Below are 21,442 nucleotides of genomic sequence, written 5' to 3' on the forward strand. Positions count from 1 at the left end.
TTCAGTATGGGCCATTCTACTGCCAATTGTTGTTTATGGAGCTTGCATGGCTGTGTGCTCAAGTTTATACACTTGTCAGCAATCCACTAATTTAAAAGGGTGTCCACATACTTTTGTATATAGTGTATACTGTGTTTGTAAAATGTGTATACAGTAGTATGTATAAGCTGGAAGAGAGAGTCTAAGTATTGTTGTCAATTAGTTTACTCCAGTTAGGGGAGTTGTGGGGTTAGGGGAAAAAGATAACAAAAATATATTTAAAAAAAATATATATATATATATAAAATTATATATTTAGAAAAATATATATATATGGGAAATTGGAAATGATGCAGACAATTACATTGATAGAAGCCACATCTATCTGCAATATTAAAGCTGATCTACCCCCTAAAGAATATATATTACTATTGTGAAAGTATTCATACAGATATTCTACTAATAATTCTACTATAATGCTAACTAATCAACTGGACTTTTGTCAATATCAATTTCCGTTGGCTTTTAGAAGGCAAAATACAGTTTTGAAGACCTTAAAGGGAAATTTCACAATGTGAATTTAACCAATTAGTAGGCAATGCCTACTCGTAATTGGTTGAAATCACATGAAGCACACCAGATGATGCGGTGGAAAAACATATCTTCCTCTATCTTTTTGACTACAAAACATAGAAACGTGCCATTGTCACATATGTTGATGTTGGGGTAGTACTGGAGATGAAGAATATGAAGTAGAACATATTTGACATTTCCCTTTAATTACTTTTTTGTTATCTGCATTCATTTTAATCAGATCAATCAACCATTTCACACTTGAGGAAAACACGTCAATTTAATTAAGAAATCAGATTTCATGCAAGACAATGAAGCCATCATCCATTACACATACTATCCTGCAAATGATGTGCTACTTTCTACAGGGAAGTGCATAATTATCTGGCTAAATGTGGATCATACACGGGCCACACCTCCCACGCTGAGGCAGGGTAATTGTGTTTCCATAGTGATGCAATTTGCTTCCAACACTTTGGAGATACCAGATTGGAATCATGTGATCATGGAACCATAGCTTCCAATCTCTGCTTCTTCTGAGGGAAAAGGATTTTCAAGCCATTCCTTATGATGATGGTTTACCACTTAGTTAAGACAGTGAAATAATGCAGCGCACAATGTATTCATAGCTGTTGGTCAATTCCAGTCTTCACCATTTGAGTGGGAAAACCCCCCAGATTAAGAGCATTGCTCATACTCACTCAGTACTAGGGATTAGGAAATACATTACATTGTGACTAAACAGAAGCACACATTTGGAGGGTTTAAGTGGAAAATGTCCAAATATTGCCTTTAATAACTCTCTTGGCTTGAACTTTGTCTCTCATTAGGAAAAACATTGCATACTATTGGAGATCAGAAGGTATTCACGTGTCTACGCCTGATTTATTTCTGAGGCCACCTGGGACAGTTTAAAAACAATGTCAAATGCTCATGGTAGAGTGCTTGAAGATGTTCAAGACACTTCCTCTTTACTCTTAAATCACCCTTTATCACAGTGGTCTAAATGTCGTCATGAATATAAGAAGGCATTTTTCACATAAATATGAGCGGAGTATATCGGAGTTATCAGAAATAACAATGGCAATGCTCACATGATTGAAGGATATTCACCTGTTTTCTATTGTTTTCTACCTGGGGCGGCAGGTAGCCTAGTGGTTAGAGCGTTGGACTAGTAACCGCAAGATCGAATCCTCGAGCTGACAAGGTAAAAATCTGTCGTTCTGCCCCTGAACAAGGCAGTTAACCCACTCTTCCTAGGCCGTCATTGAAAATAAGAATTTGTTCATAACTGACTTGCCTAGTTAAATAAAGGTAAAAAATTTAATAAACAGGACTGAGTATTGCATGACCTCACCCACATTAGAGCTCCAATACTAAGCATTATTTTACTACTTTGGAGAATTTAATGGTGTTATATCAGTGAAAATACTTATGTCAATGGCATGGTGATGAGGAGCCAATGCATTCTGAACATGGAGTTCTTTGTAGCCCCCTGTAAAGTTCTAGAATATCCACATTGAAGTAATGATTGTATACAAAAACAATATGTGTGGGCAGGAGTGTGGGTAGTCAGGAGTTAAAGGTTATACATATACAATATGGTTCCCAATATGGTTCCCTTTAGCTGCTAAGGCCAGACCCTGAGCAAGTGCGGGAAGGCCGGTTGTCATGGAAATAAGAGCAGCGTTTATGTATGTATCTTCACCTCTCTCTCTCAAAGTTCACAATATCCAAGGAGAAAACAAAACGATTAAAACATTTGAGAACAAATGTCTCAATACAAAATCAAATTCTCAATCATGTCAACCTCACAATCATCCATATAATGACAGCAAATTGATTAAGCTTTTAACTGGTAGAGCATTTAGGATATTTTTAGGCAGCAAATGATCTCTCATCATTATTGCCATAACCACTCTACCACTCACAAATGTTGGGACTACGCGAGCTCCGCCGATTCGGATGGACAGCAGGTGGCTTTTCTTCACGCCAGAAGAATCCTTAAAACCTCTCTTAAAACCTCTTCCCTCCCACGCAGACCTCTGCTCGATATCGAAGCGTTTTTCTATCGTGCAGGAGGGCTAGAGAAAAGCTCAAGCTCATGTAATTGAGGGAAATTAACTGTAGATGTGAATGTGTGCTACTTTGGGCTACTTCAGTTATGTGAGTGGAAGGCAAGCAAAGGAATTAACCATACCGTGTAAGGACCGTCTTGAGAGAAGGTATGAAAATACAACTTTTTTGGATTGTATTAATTTTTAATTAACGGTTGATTATAACATGCAACACATGTACTTCTCCGATTTAGGTGAATTCACTCTCACTTAACAGCTAGATACATTATTTCATGTCTATCAAAGATACCAACTTTGATAACTTGTACACAAGTTATAATATTGTAATTTTTAAGCATATTCTATGATTATACCACCAGTTGAAGACGTTCCACCCAGACCAGAGGAGCTCTCCATGACTGTATCGTATTCTGTGAAGAGAAAAAACATCATAAACAGGGTATCTTTTTCTTTGCAGATTTTTTTTTGCAGTTATTAAAAAGGGTACACATTTAAAAGTGACAATGAACTTGACAGTAATAACTGAAATATTGTCCTGATTTGCTGTCAGTGTTTGGAGAAAAAAAGAACAACAGCTAATATCCTCCAGCATTGAAAAGGAAAAAGGGAGCTCCCAGAGCTGACACTGATAGCTCACTTGTTGATGCTCAGTATGTCTCTTAACCATTTATTGGGATTAGGGCTAGTTGTAATGATTCTGCTCTGCTAGGTTTATCACAGCCCCATGGTAGAATAGTGGCAGTGGTGGTGATGTAATGTCCACCAACAAAAAGAGCATTGGTTTTATATGAATGGTACAAATAGAGGACCAATTTCAAAAACTGAAGTTGCATTGTCATGTATTGCTATTTCCAGCCCTGGAACTGCTGCGGAGACTAATGTTGGCTAGGACAGTGGGGCATGGGTGGAATAGGTGGGGGTTAGACTGTACCTGCGGTTGTCCCAGGGCTTTGTAGTTGTGTGTGTGCTGGTGGGCGGGTGGGTAGGGCAGAGCATGCATAAGAAGGTTAGGTCAGACGAGATGACAGACCTTTTCATGTCTGCCCGCTTATGAAATCAGCGAACCGTCACCTCCAGTCAATTTGCCCCTGACAGTAAGGGTAGACTGCATCTGTTGTATCTCTAGGCTTTGGACTGTTTGGAAAAGAAGCCCTGAACTAAACCATGAGTGGTGAGTATGCTATGCTTAAAGAGTATCCCACTGGGCACAGATGTCAGTTCAACATCTAGTTTTGATTTACATTTGGTTGAGATGTCAGCTAACGTGAATTCAACATGAAATCATAAACAAAAATCACCATGTTATTGGATTTAGGTGAAAAGTTGGATAAAAAAATACTAAAATCCCTTACATTGACAACTTTTTGCAAATCCAGTCAGTTTTCCACGTATATTTTTTTGTGTGGAAATGATGTGGAAACAATCTTGCCCAGTGGGATATTAAAGGTAAGGCAGATTGAGTCAGTTTGAAAAAAAGTGGGAGTTTAAGGGACCAGTTGATATTTTCAGCAAATTTTCTTGATATCCATTGTGTTGTTTGATTTTTGCTTCTTTGTTTACAAAACTTGTTGCATATAAAAGCTGTGATTTGCTTCTGGCTTTTACGTGTTAGAATCATACTGTAGTGTTGGTACTCTGTGTTCCTGCATATTTTAGCAGGATAGTTTGAAGAGGCTCAAGGCTTTCTTGTAAGTTAGGCATGAAATACCATCACCTTTTTAAGCCAACTTCTCCATACATACCATGGCAAGGCTAATGTAGGTTACCTGTGCCCTGGGTGGTGACATCCAGGGACTCGTCCAGTAAGAAATGCATGCAACTTTAATTTCAACCTGCAGCTTGCCAGCCTGTCAGGGTGCACACAGGGCATGTTCATTTGGGTGAAACATTCAGAACATTGCAGATATAAATATAATGTTGCCTATAGAGCTGCCAACGTCTATCAACCCCTACAAAAATGTCCATTAATTATAACCCACATAATAATTTACATGTCCTGTTTTTGCAGGATTATTTTTCCTGCTGTAGCTAACTGGCTCAAATTAAGATTCTACATCTGTAGTATGTACTGTAGTTGAATCGTCATTAGTTTCAAAATAATGCTTGTTTGCTGCCTGTATGCACCCCTTTGGGAGTAAAATCAACATTAAATCAAATCAAATTGCATTTGTCACATGTGCCGAATATAACAATACAAGACCTTACCATGAAATGCTTACTTGAAAAAGCCCTTAACCAACAATGCAGTTCAAGAAATAGAGTTAATAAAATATTTACTAAATATACTAAAGTAAAAAAAAAATCGAAACAATCAAATAGTAACACAAATGTACATAACAATACAGAGTCAATGTACGGGGGTACAGGTTAGTCAAGGTAATTTGTAAAGTGACAATGCATAGATAATAAACAGCGAGTAGCAGCGGTGTAAAATCAAAGGGGGGGGGGGGTGTAAATAGTCCAGGTGGCCATTTGATTAGTTGTTCAGCAGTCTTATGGCTTGCGGAACGAAGCTGTTAAGGAGCCTTTTGGTCCTAGACTTGGCGCTCTGGTACCGCTTGCCATGCGGTAGCAGAGAGAACAGTCTATGACTTGGGTGACTGGAGTCTTTGACAATTCTTTGGGCCTTCCTCTGACACCGCCTAGTATATAGGTCTTGGATGTCAGGAAGCTTGGCCCCAGTGATGTACTGGGCCGTACGCACTACCCTCTGTAGCACCTTATGGTCAGATGCCGAGCAGTTGCCATACCAGGCGGTGATGCAACCAGTCAGGATGCTCTTGATGGTGCAGCTGAAGAACTTTTTGAGGATCTGGGGACCCATGCCAAATCTTTTCAGTCTCCTGAGGGGGAAAAGGTATTGTTGTGCCCTCTTCACGACTGTCTTGGTGTGTTTGGACCATGATAGTTTGTTGGTGATGTGGACACCAAGGAACTTGAAACTCTCGACCCGGTCCACTTCAGTCCCATCAATGTTAATGGGGGCCTGTTCGGCCCTCCTTTTTCTATAGTCCACGATCATCTCCTTTGTCTTGCTCACATTGAGAGAGAGGTTGTTGTCCTGGCACCACACTGCCAGGTCTCTGACCTCTTCCCTATAGGCTGTTGTCGATGATCAGGCCTACCACTGTTGTGTCATCAGCAAACTTAATGATGATGTTGGAGCCGTGCTTGGGTGAACAGGGAGTACAGGAGGGGACTAAGCACGCACCCCTGAGGGGCTCCAGTGTTGAGAATCAGTGTGGCAGATGTGTTGCTGCCTACCCTTACCACCTGGGGCGGCCCGTCAGGATACAGTTGCAGAGGGAGGTGTTTAGTCCCAGGGTCCTTAGCTTAGTGATGAGCTGTGTGGGCACTATTTTGTTTAACACTGAGCTGTAGTCAATGAACAGCATTCTCACATAGGTGTTCCTTTTGTCCAGGTGTGAAAGGGCAGTGTGGAGTGCGATTGAGATTGCATCTGTGAATCTGTTGGGGCGGTATGCGAACTGGAGTGGGTCTCGGGTTTCTGGCATGATGGTGTTGATGTGAGCCATGACCAACCTTTCGAAGCACTTTATGACTCGCGTCACTGGGCAGCTCGCGGCTGGGTTTCCCTTTCTAGTCCATAATATTTTTCAAGCCCTGCCACATCCAATGAGCGTTGGAGACGGTTTAGTACTATTATATCTTAGTCCTGTATTGACGCTCCTTGAAAGCGGAAGCTCTAGCCTTTAGCTCGGTGTGGATGTTGCCTGTATTCCATGGCTTCTGGATGGGAAATGTACGTATGGTCACTGTGGGGACAGCGTCGTCAATGCACTTATTGATGAACCCGGTGACTGAGGTGGTACACTCCTCAATGCCATTGGATGAATCCCGGAAAATATTCCAGTCTGTGCTAGCAAAACAGTCTTGTGGCATAGCATCCGCGCCATCTGACCACTTCCATATTGAGCGAGTCACTGTACTTCCTGCTTTAGGTTTTGCTTGTAAGCAGGAATCAGGAGGATAGAATTATGGTCACATTTGCCAAATGGAGGGCAAGGGAGAGCTTTGTATCCATCTGTGTGGAGTAAAGGTGGTCTAGAGTTTTTTTCCCCCTCTGGTTGCACGTGACATGCTGGTAGAAATGATGTAAAACGGATTTAAGTTTGCCTGTATTAAAGTCCCTGGCCACTAGGAACGCCGCTTCTGGATGAGCATTTCTTGTTTTCTTGTTATAAGGACATATTAGGTGAATTTCCTGGGATTAGTTATATGATATGGCTTAGAACAGGCCCTTACCATACTGGAAGGAGCAGTGAGGGAATCAGATATACTACTTGTCTTATAGGATTGCCTTGGACCAGGTAGGATGATATTTTTCCTTCACTGCATGCCTTGGACCAGGTAGGATGACATTTTTCCTTCACTGCATTATAACAGAATGCTTATGGTCTCCTCCATCTCCTCTCCTCCAGTTTCACAGGAAACCTGCCTCCTGGACCAGGTGCTGGAGCTGATTATGAATGAGAAGCCCACCAACACCACCAGCCTTTTCCTGAACGAGGACGCCGACAAGCCCTCCCTCCCTGAACAAGGCCTCTGGCGGTGGCTACATAGGGCCATGCAGAAGAGAGCGGCCAGTGCCAAGGACACGATGAGCTCCATCACTAAGGACAGCGTCAATGGCTTCCTGAGACGCAACCTCTTTGTCCTCCTCACCATCGCAGCAGTGGCTCTGGGCAAGTGGACAAAATACTTTGTTACTGTCTTATTGGAGTTAGGGCTAAGGTGATGTTAAGAGCTAAGGTTATGGTTAGTTTGTTGGTTGTTTGTTAATAGTTAATACCATATTAATTTAAAAAAACTATAGTAATTGCAGTGTTATTACACAGGCATATGAGCTGCAGCCCCCAAGTGTAGACTCCTGTGTCAATAAGACTTGAAATACATACAGTATTCTTCATCAATGATCCAGCCTTTATATCATGTCTCCTGTGTGTGTATCCAGGTGTCATGCTGGGTTTCGCCCTGCGGCCCCACAACCTGACCCTCAGGGAGATCAAGTACTTTGCCTTCCCTGGAGAGCTGCTGATGAGGATGCTGCAGATGCTGGTTCTGCCTCTCATCGTCTCCAGCCTGGTCACAGGTAGCTGGTCACAGGAGTACTGCTTCCTTAGCATCATTATAATTATTTGCAATTACAGTATGTATTGCTTTTGTCAAACTCAAAGTGAATTACATTTTATGGAGATCTCTCACCCCTTCTGCATGTTTTTATTTTACATTTTCCATACTTCTTGCTATTTTGAGTTCAAAGTTAGTTGGTACAGTAATAGTCTTGTGGTAGCAGCTAGAGTATTAATGAGAAAATTATTAACTTTGTCTTGTCTTGCAGGTATTTCCTCTCTGGACAGCAAAGCGTCTGGGAAGATGGGAATGCGGGCTGTGGTTTATTACATGGTGACCACCCTCATCGCGGTCTTCATTGGCATCGTCATTGTGATTGTCATAAAACCAGGGAAAGGCCATAGGGACAGTCCAGTGGCCTCTAGCGGTACCATAGAGCCGGTACAAGCAGCTGACGCCTTCCTGGATCTCATCAGGTAAGTAACTATTGTAGGATCCCAGTGACAATAAGTCAATAGAAGATATTAATAATTGGTTGTCCTTTATTCACTGTGATAATAGTTCTGCATTGTTTATCTTTCAGGAACATGTTCCCACCAAATTTGGTGGAAGCCTGTTTCAAGCAGGTAAGGGAATTCACTTGCCAATTGATCAAGCAGCTATTCTTCAATACACTGTGTTAAAATGCTTACTCACCAAATAAATTGTTAAGGACTGATACTCTTTACTTATACAATACATACATGTATTCACTGCCTGCACTGTTTCCACAAGTACAAAACAGTCTACAAGAAGACCATTTACACCAAGAAAGTGACCGTTACCCTCAACCTGACTGACTCCCTAAACGCTACAGAGGCTGCCTTGGCTGCTAACATGAGCAGAGTCCTGCAGACCATCCAGGTGGGTGACACATTGGTGGTGGGGTGACTTACCCCAATGTAAAGTCCTTTGGGGGAACAAGTGCTACAGTTACTTTGGATAAGTGTAAATGTGATGTGATGTGAAGGGGCTGTTCTGCTCCAGGAGACAGTGGTGGAGACGATCCCAGTGTCTGGTTCCTCTAACGGGGTGAACGCCCTGGGATTGGTGGTGTTCTCCATGTGCTTCGGCCTGGTCATCGGCAGCATGAAGCAGCAGGGACAGGCTCTCAGGGACTTCTTCGACTGCCTCAACGAAGCCATCATGCGCCTAGTGGCCATAATCATCTGGTTAGTAGTCAGATTAGTGGTTGCAAAGTAACGTGTTAATGTACTCGTAAATGCTTTTACCATTACTTCTCACATACAGTATATATCTCAAAACAGTTGCTTTCGGGGGAATTGTTGTGTTAGGTAGAGTGTGGGCTATCCTACAAATATCTCCCCATCAGGTACGCTCCAGTGGGCATCCTGTTCCTGATAGCAGGTAAGATCGTGGAGATGAAGAATCTGGCCGAGGTGGGAGGTCAGCTGGGGATGTACACGGTGTCTGTCATCGTGGGTCTGCTCATCCACGGCCTCTTCGTCCTGCCCCTGCTCTACTTCCTGGTCACCAGGAAGAACCCCTACACCTTCATCGCTGGCCTGCTGCAGGCCCTCATTACTGCCCTGGGGACGTCCTCTAGGTGGGTGTAGGAACAGATTCAGGGTCAGATGTAGCTAATTCATTGCCCTGGGGATATCCTCTAGTTCAGTGGTTATCCGGTCCTCCAGTAACCCAAACAGTGCACACTTTTGTTGTAGCCCCAGACAAACTCACCTGATTCAACTCATTGAGGGCTTGACGATTGGTTGACAAGTGGAATCAGGTGTGCTTGTCCGGGGCTACAACAAAAATGTGTGCTGTTGGAGGTACTCGAGGATTGGAGTTGGGAAACACAGCTAGTTGTTGTTTGGAGCATTATGATCTCATAACGTCCTCTATTCTCTGCCACCCTGCCATAGCTCTGCCACCCTGCCCATCACCTTCCGCTGTCTGGAGGAGAACAACCGTGTGAACAAGAGAGTGACACGCTTCATCCTGCCCGTAGGTGCCACCATCAACATGGATGGCACTGCCCTCTACGAGGCTGTGGCAGCCATCTTTATTGCTCAGGTCAATGACATGGAACTCAACTTTGGCCAAATCCTCACCATCAGGTGAGTGTTAAGACCATTCATCTGATAAGCCACAATGCTATCAATGAGCTAGACCTTCAACTATGAAGTTATTTTTAAGAATTAAGTTAATTTTAACAATACATATTTGTTTAAATCTCAACTTGGAAAGGATATACGAAAGCATATTAGCTAATTTTGTAACTCCATTAAGAGGAGACTCATAACTCATAACAATGAGTTTTCGTGGTTTTGATGAGATGGATTTTGTGGTCTCTGCCGAACTTCTCCATGCTGTTGGCTTTCTTCTATTGACTTCACAACCCAAGATGGATTACCTCTACCACGGAGTGTTGATTTAGCTCAGGGATGGACAACTCCAGTCCTTGGGGGCCAGAGTGGTGTCACACTTTCCCCCCCATCCCTAGCAAACACAAATAAAAAAATCACATGCTTCATAATAAACAGGTATAGACTAACAGTGAAATTCTTACTTATAGGTCTTGTTCTAACAATGCAGTTAAAGATATACAAAAAAGTATTTTTATAGTCACAAAAGGAATAAATGCACAGTGAATAACAATAACGAGTAAAAATAACATGCTATATACACAGAGTACCAGTACCGAATCGATGTGCAGGGGCACAAAGTAATTGAGGTAGCTATGTACATATACTGTAGGATGGGTAAAGTGACTAGGCAACAGGATAGATAATAGACAGTAGCAGCAGCATATGTGCAAGAATATGCTAATTTAAGAGATGGCTAGTCATTATTAGCAGATACATTATGGGACACAGGTCAAGTTGTTATCGGCGTGCAGCGGTTAGTCTATAACCATGTCCTCCCAGATCAGCCTTAAGTATTTTTCACACATCACTCACCACCGATTCCCTAATGCAATGTGTGTTTCTCTTTCTTATTAAATGGTGCCATCCCTCCACAGTATCACAGCAACAGCTGCCAGCATTGGAGCAGCAGGCATCCCGCAGGCTGGTCTGGTTACCATGGTGATTGTATTGACATCGGTGGGACTGCCCACAGAGGACATAACGCTGATCATTGCTGTGGACTGGTTCCTGTAAGTCTGCCTAAATGTCACTGTAAGGCCGCCACCCCACTATAACAGAGAACAGATCCCCCTGAAAGGTTGGCCATGCATTATGCGCATCAGATTATTGATGAACTGTTAACAACTAGCCCTCTCTAATGTTGTGGTGGGGTATACGCTTTTCTGCATGCCTCATAGTTGGATTTACACACAATGGTTATAATTTTTTTTTTTAAATAACTTGTGGATGGATTACTCCAAGGATTGCATTGTGTTTTTGTGTGGCTGTGCAGAGATTGACACCCTGGGGGGGGGGGGGGGGGGGGGGGGGGGGGGGTGTGTGTGTGTGTGTGTGTGTGTGTGTGTGTGTGTGTGTGTGTGTGTGTGTGTGTGTGTGTGTGTGTGTGTGTGTGTGTGTGTGTGTGTGTGTGTGTGTGTGTGTGTGTGTGTGTGTAAGTAAAATAATGTCTGTGCTTTATAATGTATGTACCTGTGCAGGGACCGACTGAGGACCACTACCAACGTGCTGGGGGACTCTCTGGGGGCGGGCATCGTGGAGCACCTGTCACGCCAGGAGTTGCAGAGCCAGGATGTTGAGGTGGGCAACTCAGTGATCGAAGAGAACGAAAAGCCCTACCAGCTCATCTGCCAGGAGAACGACTCAGTGAAGCACCACAACAATGAGACCCCCATGTAGGGGTCAGGACAGGGGAATTTATAGGCCCAGTCTGAAAACAACCACTAGCCTCTATTGTACTTCTTATTTTAGTCAATGCCACTCCAACATTGCTCAATCTAATATTTATATATTTCTTAATTCCATTATTTTACTTTTAGATTAGTGTGTATTGTTGTTAGATACTACTGCACTGTTGGAGCTAGGAACACAAGCACTTCGCCACACCCATAATAACATCTGCTAAATATGTGTATGTGACCAATACAATTTGATTTGATTTTCAGTGTTTGTGGATATGGAAGAACTGGATACAGTAGATGTAAACAATATGGGGAAAGATATTGGATTCCTAGGTTGAGCCATCACCAAATTGCTAACACCTATCTGGTTAACTTCAGATCTGCAAACACTCTAGGGATAGTGGTTTGGCATTGTTTTGACACTCTTAACCATATCACAAACTCTTTTGGTAATTTCAGTCCAAATCTGAGTCCATGGATACATTGTCTACTCTACAGGACACTGATGAAAGAACTGGACAGGTGAAATCACATTTTCCATAGATATCTAGCTACCATATTGATTTCACTTATCCCATGTTTTCATATCAGTAGAGAACACTTTAGACTGTTATGTACTCAGTATCGGATTCATTTACATGAACAAGAAAATTATTGCCATTCAATTACCTTTTTAAATATGTGAATAAATGGAAAATCCATTCCTATACTCACCATCACGTAGCTGGTTTTGTTGCATGGCTTGAATTTTTATTATATTTTGACACTTTTAGCATCATTGATGTAATCAATTTGAGTTTATAGCAGCCTCAGTTGCACTTCTGTAGTTGGTGGTTGTTGTTTTTATTGCGAATCTACCTCTAATATAATTCAAGTGTACATTATGCTTTCTCTTAAGCCATTTGATTTTCTGCCCCAAACATTACCTAGAGGAAATGTTGTAGGCCTATCATATTATCCATGCTACCAACTTTGATAACCAGTTTTTCAACAGTTTTGAAAACAAACACTGAAGTATTGTCATCAGTTTTGATATAATGTACATCAGTGTGAATGTATACTATATATTTGTATGGATATCTGTAATAATATTGTACACTTGGGTGATTTCTATGTTACTTATTGAGATAAATTGGGGTTGTTAGACTTTAATTTTTTGAAAACAATATTGGTAACAAAGATTTATTTTCAGTGTTTCTTAACTGAACATATGTTGGTACTAGTGCACTGTTATTTTAACACAAGTCACTCAAGACTGAAGTATGTGAAATGTTGATATCATTGGGGGTGTTGTACGTTGCTGTACATTGTAAAGATGGAGAAATATTGACAAAAGGATGTCGTATGGGCTACTGTATTACTTTATATGTTTTCCCCCAATGTTCCTGGTTGTTTGAGTGTTTTCAGACCATGCGAGAATTGAATGTACATTTGGTCCATTTGTAGAATATGAGCAGGGAGATCTAAGTAGATTTCTTGACTAAAATAACTAAAATGCTCACTAGATATTCCCTTTCCTTGATGCTGTAATCTTACATGGTCATTTCAGTTAATTTCAATACAACATCCAGTGCTTTATGGATGCACGCACTTCCGTTCATTTATGATTATGGCTTTTCTCTTTTATTTGACTGTGGGAAAATAAGTGGAAAAATGTTATGCCTAAAGCAGTTACATGTATATACATAATTTAAAGGCAATTAAGTTCAATGTTAAAGAGGCATTCCAGAGGATTTGAAAACAATCTAGTTATTATAAACCCTCTGCAGTCCTAACATTTTTACCTGGCATCATTTAGTGCACGAGATACGCGCTCATTCATGTCATGTAGCCTAATTTGTGCCTCTTGTTTTACGTATTAAATAGTTGATTTATGTTTTCGTGAGATGGTTTACATTTTGATGGCTTTAGTATTTTGATGGAAGAATATGAAAGTTGCAACAAATAAATGTCTCAGGAATTGACAACAATTGTGTGAGTCTGTAGGCTGTGATAAGTGTGGTCGAGAGAGACAGAAGCCTTGTTTGTACCTGGTGCTTTTGTGCTCACATTTGTAGACAGGTGTATACACTCAAAACACACATTCTGATCTGATTGTTTTCAGATCTTCCTGACCACCAACGGAGGTAGTCAGGCACGCACTGTGTCTGGATATCTCACAGGTCTAGACAGATCTGGACAGTAAAGCCATTTAAGCATCATTATCCTTCCTTCTAAAATCATTGACAGCTGGCACCATTGACTTATGACATCAATATGTGTCTTAAAATAAATAAGTATTATTTTGGAAGAATATCTGTCAAATAATATGCATACAGGGAGGGACCAGGAACTCTGGTCACAATCCAAACACAGTGGAGGGATAAGAGACACATTTTACTACCATGTGTAGACGCATATCTGAAAATGTGGGCACAATCAGAATGTGGACAAGATCAGGACCAAGGATGCATGTTAGCGTCAGGTATTAACGAGTCTATTCAGACAGCGAGAGATTCTCCAGGAGATTCCTGTTCTTTTGGTTGATCTGAGGAGATCGTGTAATAGCATGGCTGTATTCTTAATGCACAGAAAATGGCTACCCCTGGTGGAGAATCTCCTGTTTTTGTCTCTGATTCACCATGGAGTCTTCCTCCGACCAGTCTAAACTGCAGTACTGAACACCTGCGGTGCATTCCAGCTGGCTTCACACTTACAGTACTGCCTCTCATTGAGTAAAGCCTCCACATTTTTGCCAGTTATGTGGTCTGACCCTCTAGGTAGTGATATGGTGTCAAACTGTCTTTGTTGAAATTAACAAACTGTCAAATGGAGTGCCAGAGCAGCTTTGGGCGTCTCAAACAGTGTTGAGTCAGAAGCTCAATGCTATGGGAAGCATTAATCAACTTTTATCTGGGAGTGAAGATGCTTGGCACCTCAACATCAAACCAAGTGCATCCACCCAGACACAGTAAACAGAAGCAGCGTGTGGTTTCAGCCAGAGGGGAGCTAACGCTGTCTCTCTGGGCGACTCAGTTTTGTTCCAAACTATTAATACAGCAGTTATTCTGCTTGTTTTATACCAGTACCTTTGAGAACTGTACCTATAAGAGAAATCATAGGGTAACCTACTTTAACCAATGTATACAAAACAATATCAATATTTATGTTTGGTATATATAGTGTATATAAGCACACGGATACTCTGAGTAACCCACTGTGTCCTGTGTAGTCCAGCAGTTAAAGCCTCTGACCCCGGCGCACATGTATGTCAGCATAGGTTAGAATCCGGCCCACTGCCCTTCGACTCCCCCTCCCCCAGTCTTTACTATCTCTTCAATAAAGCAAAAAAATTACAAAAATATACCTTAAAAAAGTAAAGAACCCACTGACCTATAATATAGACTTTTGAAGAAAGAGCCTATGTGGCAATAAGACGCAACGAGGAGGAAAATCTAACTCTTTCAGGTTAATTTATTTATAAAAGATCCACTGAAGATGTGTTTAAACATACAGTGCATTTTTCTAAATAACATTGTGTTTCAGGCGAGAACAAGCCGTCTATGAAGTTGAACAGCCATACATAGATGGTGAAGACCGGTTTCTCGGAATAAAGAGTAATCAGAAATACTTGGCAAATACTTTGGCATAGTTAGCGACAGTGTGTAAAAGACATTTAGCTATATATCAAAACCTCTCATGGACTCCGCAATGTATGGCGATGACAGCTCAGCCACTACACACTCCCAGCCAGATAGATAGTGACACGAGACGACTGGAGAGTCAGCAAGCTTGGCTGAGTTAGGATGAGAAGCCGCTGGAAGTTTACTTGGCCTGCAATGACGAGAGATAGTTCAGTTCAATACATCTTTATTGTCCCCAAAGGGCAATTTAAGTGCAGCATAAATTTCAGACACTAAGTTTATGCGGAGAAAATACAGTACAATATTGCTGGAGTAAAATGATAAACAGCTGTCACCTATGACAATAATTCTCCTTCTGTGGTAACAGCAACCTCACACTCATTCCACATGGAGGGCATCCCACCCATCCTTCTTATCCTGAGAGAGAAAAGTGTGGAAAATCATTGTCTATGGTGACATAATCAGGGAGAACAACTACAGCACACGTTTCAAGAATGCTAACATTACCACTCTCTCTAATAAAGCCATTTGGATGTACAGGATGGATTTAATCTCTCCCACCATAGGAATGTTTATGTAGTATTTTAAAGTAGTATACGTAACTGCAATGTGCGTTAGATTAAAATGAGCCCTATGTGTATAAACAAGGTGCATATTTCCCACCTCCGACATGACTGGCAGGTTGCCATGAGGGTGGAGCCACATGGTTCTATGTGCTTTGGTCCTCTGCCTCTGGAGCAGCTTCCTCAGTAACCTCTTGACCCTTCTATCTCTGGGGTCAGCACACTTCACCGCCTTCTTGGTGTACAGTCTGCAGCCACAACAGATAAAGAACATTCACCAAGCCAACTTTTCAAATGAAACATACAGAACACACTATAGATATGGAGCATGGTTTCAAGAAAGCATTCTCTGAACCAAAGCTTCAACAAAGTTGGCTAGCGAGGCATCTTTTCTTTTTATGTCTTGTTATTCCCACATATTTCCTTCCTCACATCCCTGGCAATTATAGTAGAATCTGAGCCATAACAACATGACCTGGATAGATGACAATGCCTCACATCTCTGAGAGAAAATTTTCTATGTCTGCAGGTTGCTTGGAGATAGTTGGAATACTTGCATGATGGCTTGTATGCTGCAGTCTGGCCCCTCCGTCTGCACTTCAAACCTCAGCACGTCTTTGGTGCGCACGTTCCCCTGGGAGTACTGCATACAGCACTGAACGTCTCTCTGCATCTGTACCCCATCACCTGAGAGAAAGAGGGAGAGAGAGAGGAAGTAGACATACCCTTATGTCAGACTCGTCAAAGCACACTTATAATATATGAAGGCTGATTGCTATTGGCTCATAAGGAGGGTTGTTATGATAGATATGAGCTCAAATAGCAAATATTTTTGTAGGAATGCAAGGCATTTCATTGCACTGTTCTATACAGTATAGTTGGACTATGCAAGGTTAATATGTAATGGTTGCTCTTGTTGACAGGATATGTAATATTGTGTGCAGACAGAGTCAGGAGTATTGCACACCCCCTATACACACAAGAATGCCAGAGGAATTAGCTAGATCATCCCATGATCCCCAACAATGTACTGTTATGCCAGTGGCACTGTGACTACATGACAAGCCTTTTCATCCAATCAGAGTGAGTAAACACAGTAACATTAGCCGAGATAACAGTTACCATATGCATGTCATATAAAAACTGCTCTGAACCTTGTCATATATTATCATTGACATCATCTATCACTTTTTCCCATGAAAGTCTATGAGGTATTCAGTTAGCTTGTTATTAGCATTCAAGGTTTTGATGTGAAATCATTGTCTTCCTGCATTCTAGCCCTCTGTTTACATCCATGGCTCTCCCTGCTGCTGCTCCAGTATTGGCTCTATTCCCCTCCCCTCCCTCTCTCCTCTAGCTTCATCTCCTTCGCCATCACTTCCCTGCTAAACTGGCTCCCAGCAGGGTGCATACTGCTGACGGTCTAGTGTAGGTGTTATTGTGTCTTACCTTCCACTGCGTCCAGGAGAACGACAGTCAGAGAAATAACAGTCACAGTCTGCAGCAGAAACATGGTGAGCCTGACAGGGAAGTTATCCGCTGTATTACCTTCCCCTCTATTGCCGTGTCTCTTATATTTCTCCCTCCCTCCTTTTCACTCTCCCTCCCTCACACTCTCCCTCAAACACACACACTCTTCCCCTCCCTCTCCCTCATCCTCCAGTGCCCCACTCACTGTGTTCATTTCTGTCTTTCCCACTCTTCAAAAGGTGCTTTCCAAAATAAAGCTCTTAAAATAATTCAGATTTATGGCATTCTCTAATGCAGTCATGAAAAGGGATCTACCTTGTTGTAGGTGTGTCCCACTGCTATGTTATGACCCACTGATATGTTATGACCCACTGCTCGAGCAAAATACATCAGTGGAAGCTGCTGAGGGGAGGACGGCTCATAATGGCTGGAACGGAGCAAATGGAATGGTATCAAACACATGGGAACCACGTGTTTGATACCATTCCAACTAATCCGCTCCAGTCATTACCACGAGCCCGTCCTCCCCAATTAAGGTGCCACCAACCTCCTGTGCAATACAGGGAACACCACAAAGCCTGTGATACACTACTTATAAGACAAATGTTACAGTGTACTGCACAGGAGGTTGGTGGCTCCTTAATTGGGGAAGGCTCGTGGTAGTGGCTGGAACAGAATCGTATCAAATACATCAAACACATGGTTTCCATGTGTTATCTGCCATTCCATTTGTGCCGTTCCAGCCATTATTATGAGCCGTCCTCCCCTCAGCAGCCTCCACTGGTGTACTGTAATACATTCATGTGGTTTTTATCCATGCATATGACTAAGGCATCAATAATACCGACATGGTTCAAAATACAAGAAAGTTACACGCAGCCTGTTTCCAAAACCAACCACCACCGTACGCTTGAAGGCTTTAGCTTATCTGTGGTTCAAGCATCAACAATTCACATTATTAAAGAGTGAGTTGAACCAACAGCAGCAGGATGTGATTAGCAGGAGAAAACACAAGTATTAGGTGTGTCTGCTCCTGTTATGGTTTTCATTTCAACTAAATATGTTCAAAACAGATGTCAATAGTCAGACGATGACATAAAACAGCAACCAGCTCTCTACCATTAGACAGATCACAAGATTATGATAAATATTGAAAACAGGAGCTGATCTGCCAGACTAATGTACATTATAGCTTCCATAGTCTCAACTGTGACAGACTTTGTATAGAAGCTTGATTCTAACATTCTCAATACAACACCTCACAACCTTGTCAAGAGGTTTGGACCTCTCTTGGTGTAATGGCAAAGGTCTTGGACTGACAAATGCAAGTCCCAGAAGGCTACCCCATGAATTTACAACATTTGGTGTCAGAAATGGGATGCATCGTGCTGCCCACGAGAGCATCCAAAGTATAATAGAAAAAGTTGGCAAGTGCATTACTTAATTGCCTTTAGGACCCGTGTGGGACAAGCCCCCAAATTCACGACTATAACTAAATAATAAAATGTAAAATGGCTTATGTTAGAGGAAATGGATACAAAGTTAACGCTGGTTGGCGTTTGAGGATTGAATGACCCGGAGACCCAGAGTCGTGTCTTTGGGAAGAGACCGTTTGCTTTGGCAGGTTGGGTGTCATTAGAACCCAGCTGATGCTCCCTACGATGTCAGAAACCTCCCTTCTAACCAAGCAATGAAACTATTGCAGAATTACAGCACGTTCTCTAATGCCTTTGGTATTCAATTAAATAAACAAGGTTGAAAAAGGAAGTGGAAGGAATGCTATAAAAATATTTGATACATAAAATATACACAAAGTTAAAACTGAACAAATGAAATAAAACCCTTGTCTGAAAAACAAACAAAAAACTGGAGAAAAAAAAAACTTTTGGACAAGAAAACCCAAATAACATTAGTCTTTTAATTTTGAGACTGAATACCCACTGTTTAATGTACCTTAGAATAAATGCTTCCAGTGAATACAAGGAAGTGTTAAGCTATTAACTACTGTAACGTTAATAAGACACTTCATATCTTGTTCTGTATTTTACAGCAGTAGCTACTGGAAATGTATTGTTCTATATAATTATGTAGTTGTACAAAGGAATAATACACACTTGGAGAGAATTCCGAATTCAATGAATAGTCAATGTGGTAAAACACACCGCTAATGAATACAGGAAAAATTATGCTTTAAATCCCTGCTGAACGATGGGATTTAGGTAGTGGCATTTATTAAGATGACAAGGCCACAGTGTAATCCCTACTGTGTGCATACCTGAGCCCTGGAAGTGAAACTATGCAGTCTGTTGAGGGGTGTGGAGAGGGCAAGAATTCAACCCTTAAGAAATCAGGTTTGGAATCTTTCAGCTGCAAAAACATACCTTCCCCATTACTCCAGTCTGCTCCTGAGCCAAACACATTTCATGCATATCTTTGGGGCGATTAATAGATCATTGTAAAAGTATTTAAAAAAACAAGTGACTGTAAATCCACCTATGAAGTCATGGACTACACCAGTGTTCCTCTTTGAGGAGGTAGAGAGCCGGAGGAGGGATAAGTATGTCCTGGGGATGTTGTAGGGCAAGGATAACTATACCTGTGGTCCAGGCCAGGGCTGTTTAACCCAAAAGAGTGTTATTAACTAGGCAAGTCAATTAAGAACAAATTCTTATTTACAATGACAGCCTAGGAACAGTGGGTTAACTGCCTTGTTCAGGGGCAGAACGACAGATTTTTACCTTGTCAGCTCGGGGACTCGATCTAGTGTTAAGTTAGGTTTCAGGGGGCACATCTTTGTCCAATTTTGAGATATATAATTTATCAAGCACATAAAATTTGGTATGGAATGTCGAACAGTGTAAATGAATGGGTGATTATAGTCATTTTAGGACATGGTCTTCTCTACAACTTCCTGAAGATTGATCACTTTTAATCAGCTTTATGCCCTAATTTAAAAGTTGTTTCACAGTTCTTTATGTTCTGATCTTGTAAAAAGCATGAGTTGACACAATCCCCATAAAGTTGGGGATGTTTTGACTTAGGGAATAGTAAACTTTAGAAAAAATAAATCAAGACATATTCTATATATGCTCATGTGTCATTTAAAATGGGTGTAAAACACAAACACTTCTTCATGGTTACATAATGAATGATTCTAGGTGGAACCATCTTACTTTATATGATAATTTCCTTATTTACTGTGGCAAATAAAATAATGCAACATGTGATGATATTTTATTATAGCCAGGTCACTAGATGTTCTATCCTGCTTGGCATAGAACGGTGGGAGTAGACTGGTGGGAGTAGACTGGAACCCTTTGAGGCAGTCCTCAAACTAACATCTGTGGTTCACACAGGTTTGTACTTATATACTGTAACACTAAACCAGAACGTGTTTGGTTAAACATAGAAATCAATTATTTAAAATCATTGCAACACTCAATGATCTTGACAGTGCTCAATGTGGGGAAACAGAACACTTTTCCAAAACGGATGTGTTCATCAAAAACTGCAAAAAGAAAAACATGTCAAATCGAGAAGGTAGGGGACCTTGTAATAAATAATCCTCCCAATTTTACTGGTGCTAGGAAATAAATTACAATGACATTAAATGACAGAAATTTCTCAGAAATACTGAAAAGTAACCAAGGGATGAGTTACACCCATCAGATTTGATATATGTTTAATGAAGTGTGTAATTGTTCATTAGAAATAATTTGGGAATGAAATATATTGTTCTGCAGCAATATAATTAATGGCAGGTGTGCTAAACTGCACTCAACCCACCATTCTGTTGATACACTAAAGCAGAATCTATTCAGGAATGCACAAGGAGTGCCTAAGATGTTGGGTATTTTTTGTCCAGTCTTGATTTCATTTGCCATAGCTCCAGACCACCAGCACAGCCACTTTCCCCGGCATGTGTGTCTGTCCTGGCGTGAGCCATCGTAATCTTCAGAAAAGCTCATATTATGCTTTTTTGATTATGGACCTGTCCTGCAGCTCAAGTCCCTCTCTCTGGCCCGATAGTTTATAGAAACAGCAAAACAAACAGGATATAATGGTATTATACGTAAATATAGTCTCTAAGCTTGGAACCTGCAGACAGAGTAATAGATATTAGGAAAGGAAATGCCCAACGTCTTACCCCTTAGTCCGCAAAATATAGACCTGGTCATTTGCTAGACCCCCTGTAAAGCATTGTGTCTGCTAGAGGTTTTAAATGATTTTGGC

General features: G+C 41.4%; 2 protein-coding genes across 2 annotated transcripts; one reads left to right on the top strand and one right to left on the bottom strand.

Annotated features, from left to right (window-relative positions):
* Positions 1–6,976: 6,976 nt before the first annotated feature.
* Positions 6,977–11,657, top strand: slc1a6 (solute carrier family 1 member 6). The gene is made up of 10 exons (XM_039000527.1): positions 6,977–7,336; positions 7,606–7,743; positions 7,993–8,200; positions 8,308–8,350; positions 8,499–8,627; positions 8,751–8,935; positions 9,097–9,330; positions 9,650–9,844; positions 10,750–10,884; positions 11,353–11,657. Exons 1-10 carry the CDS (start codon positions 7,039–7,041, stop codon positions 11,549–11,551), a joined length of 1,764 nt encoding a protein of 587 aa, XP_038856455.1. The 5' UTR covers positions 6,977–7,038; the 3' UTR covers positions 11,552–11,657.
* A 4,022-nt stretch (positions 11,658–15,679) lies between these two features.
* Positions 15,680–17,252, bottom strand: ccl44 (chemokine (C-C motif) ligand 44). Its single transcript, XM_039000334.1, has 4 exons — positions 17,189–17,252; positions 16,345–16,426; positions 15,840–15,987; positions 15,680–15,691 (listed from the first exon to the last, which is right to left on the bottom strand). The coding sequence occupies exons 1-4, from the start codon at positions 17,250–17,252 to the stop codon at positions 15,680–15,682; spliced, it is 306 nt and encodes a 101-aa protein (XP_038856262.1).
* Positions 17,253–21,442: the final 4,190 nt, after the last annotated feature.

Source organism: Salvelinus namaycush, chromosome 9 (genome assembly GCF_016432855.1).
Source record: "Salvelinus namaycush isolate Seneca chromosome 9, SaNama_1.0, whole genome shotgun sequence".
Classification (NCBI taxonomy): Eukaryota; Metazoa; Chordata; class Actinopteri; order Salmoniformes; family Salmonidae; genus Salvelinus; species Salvelinus namaycush.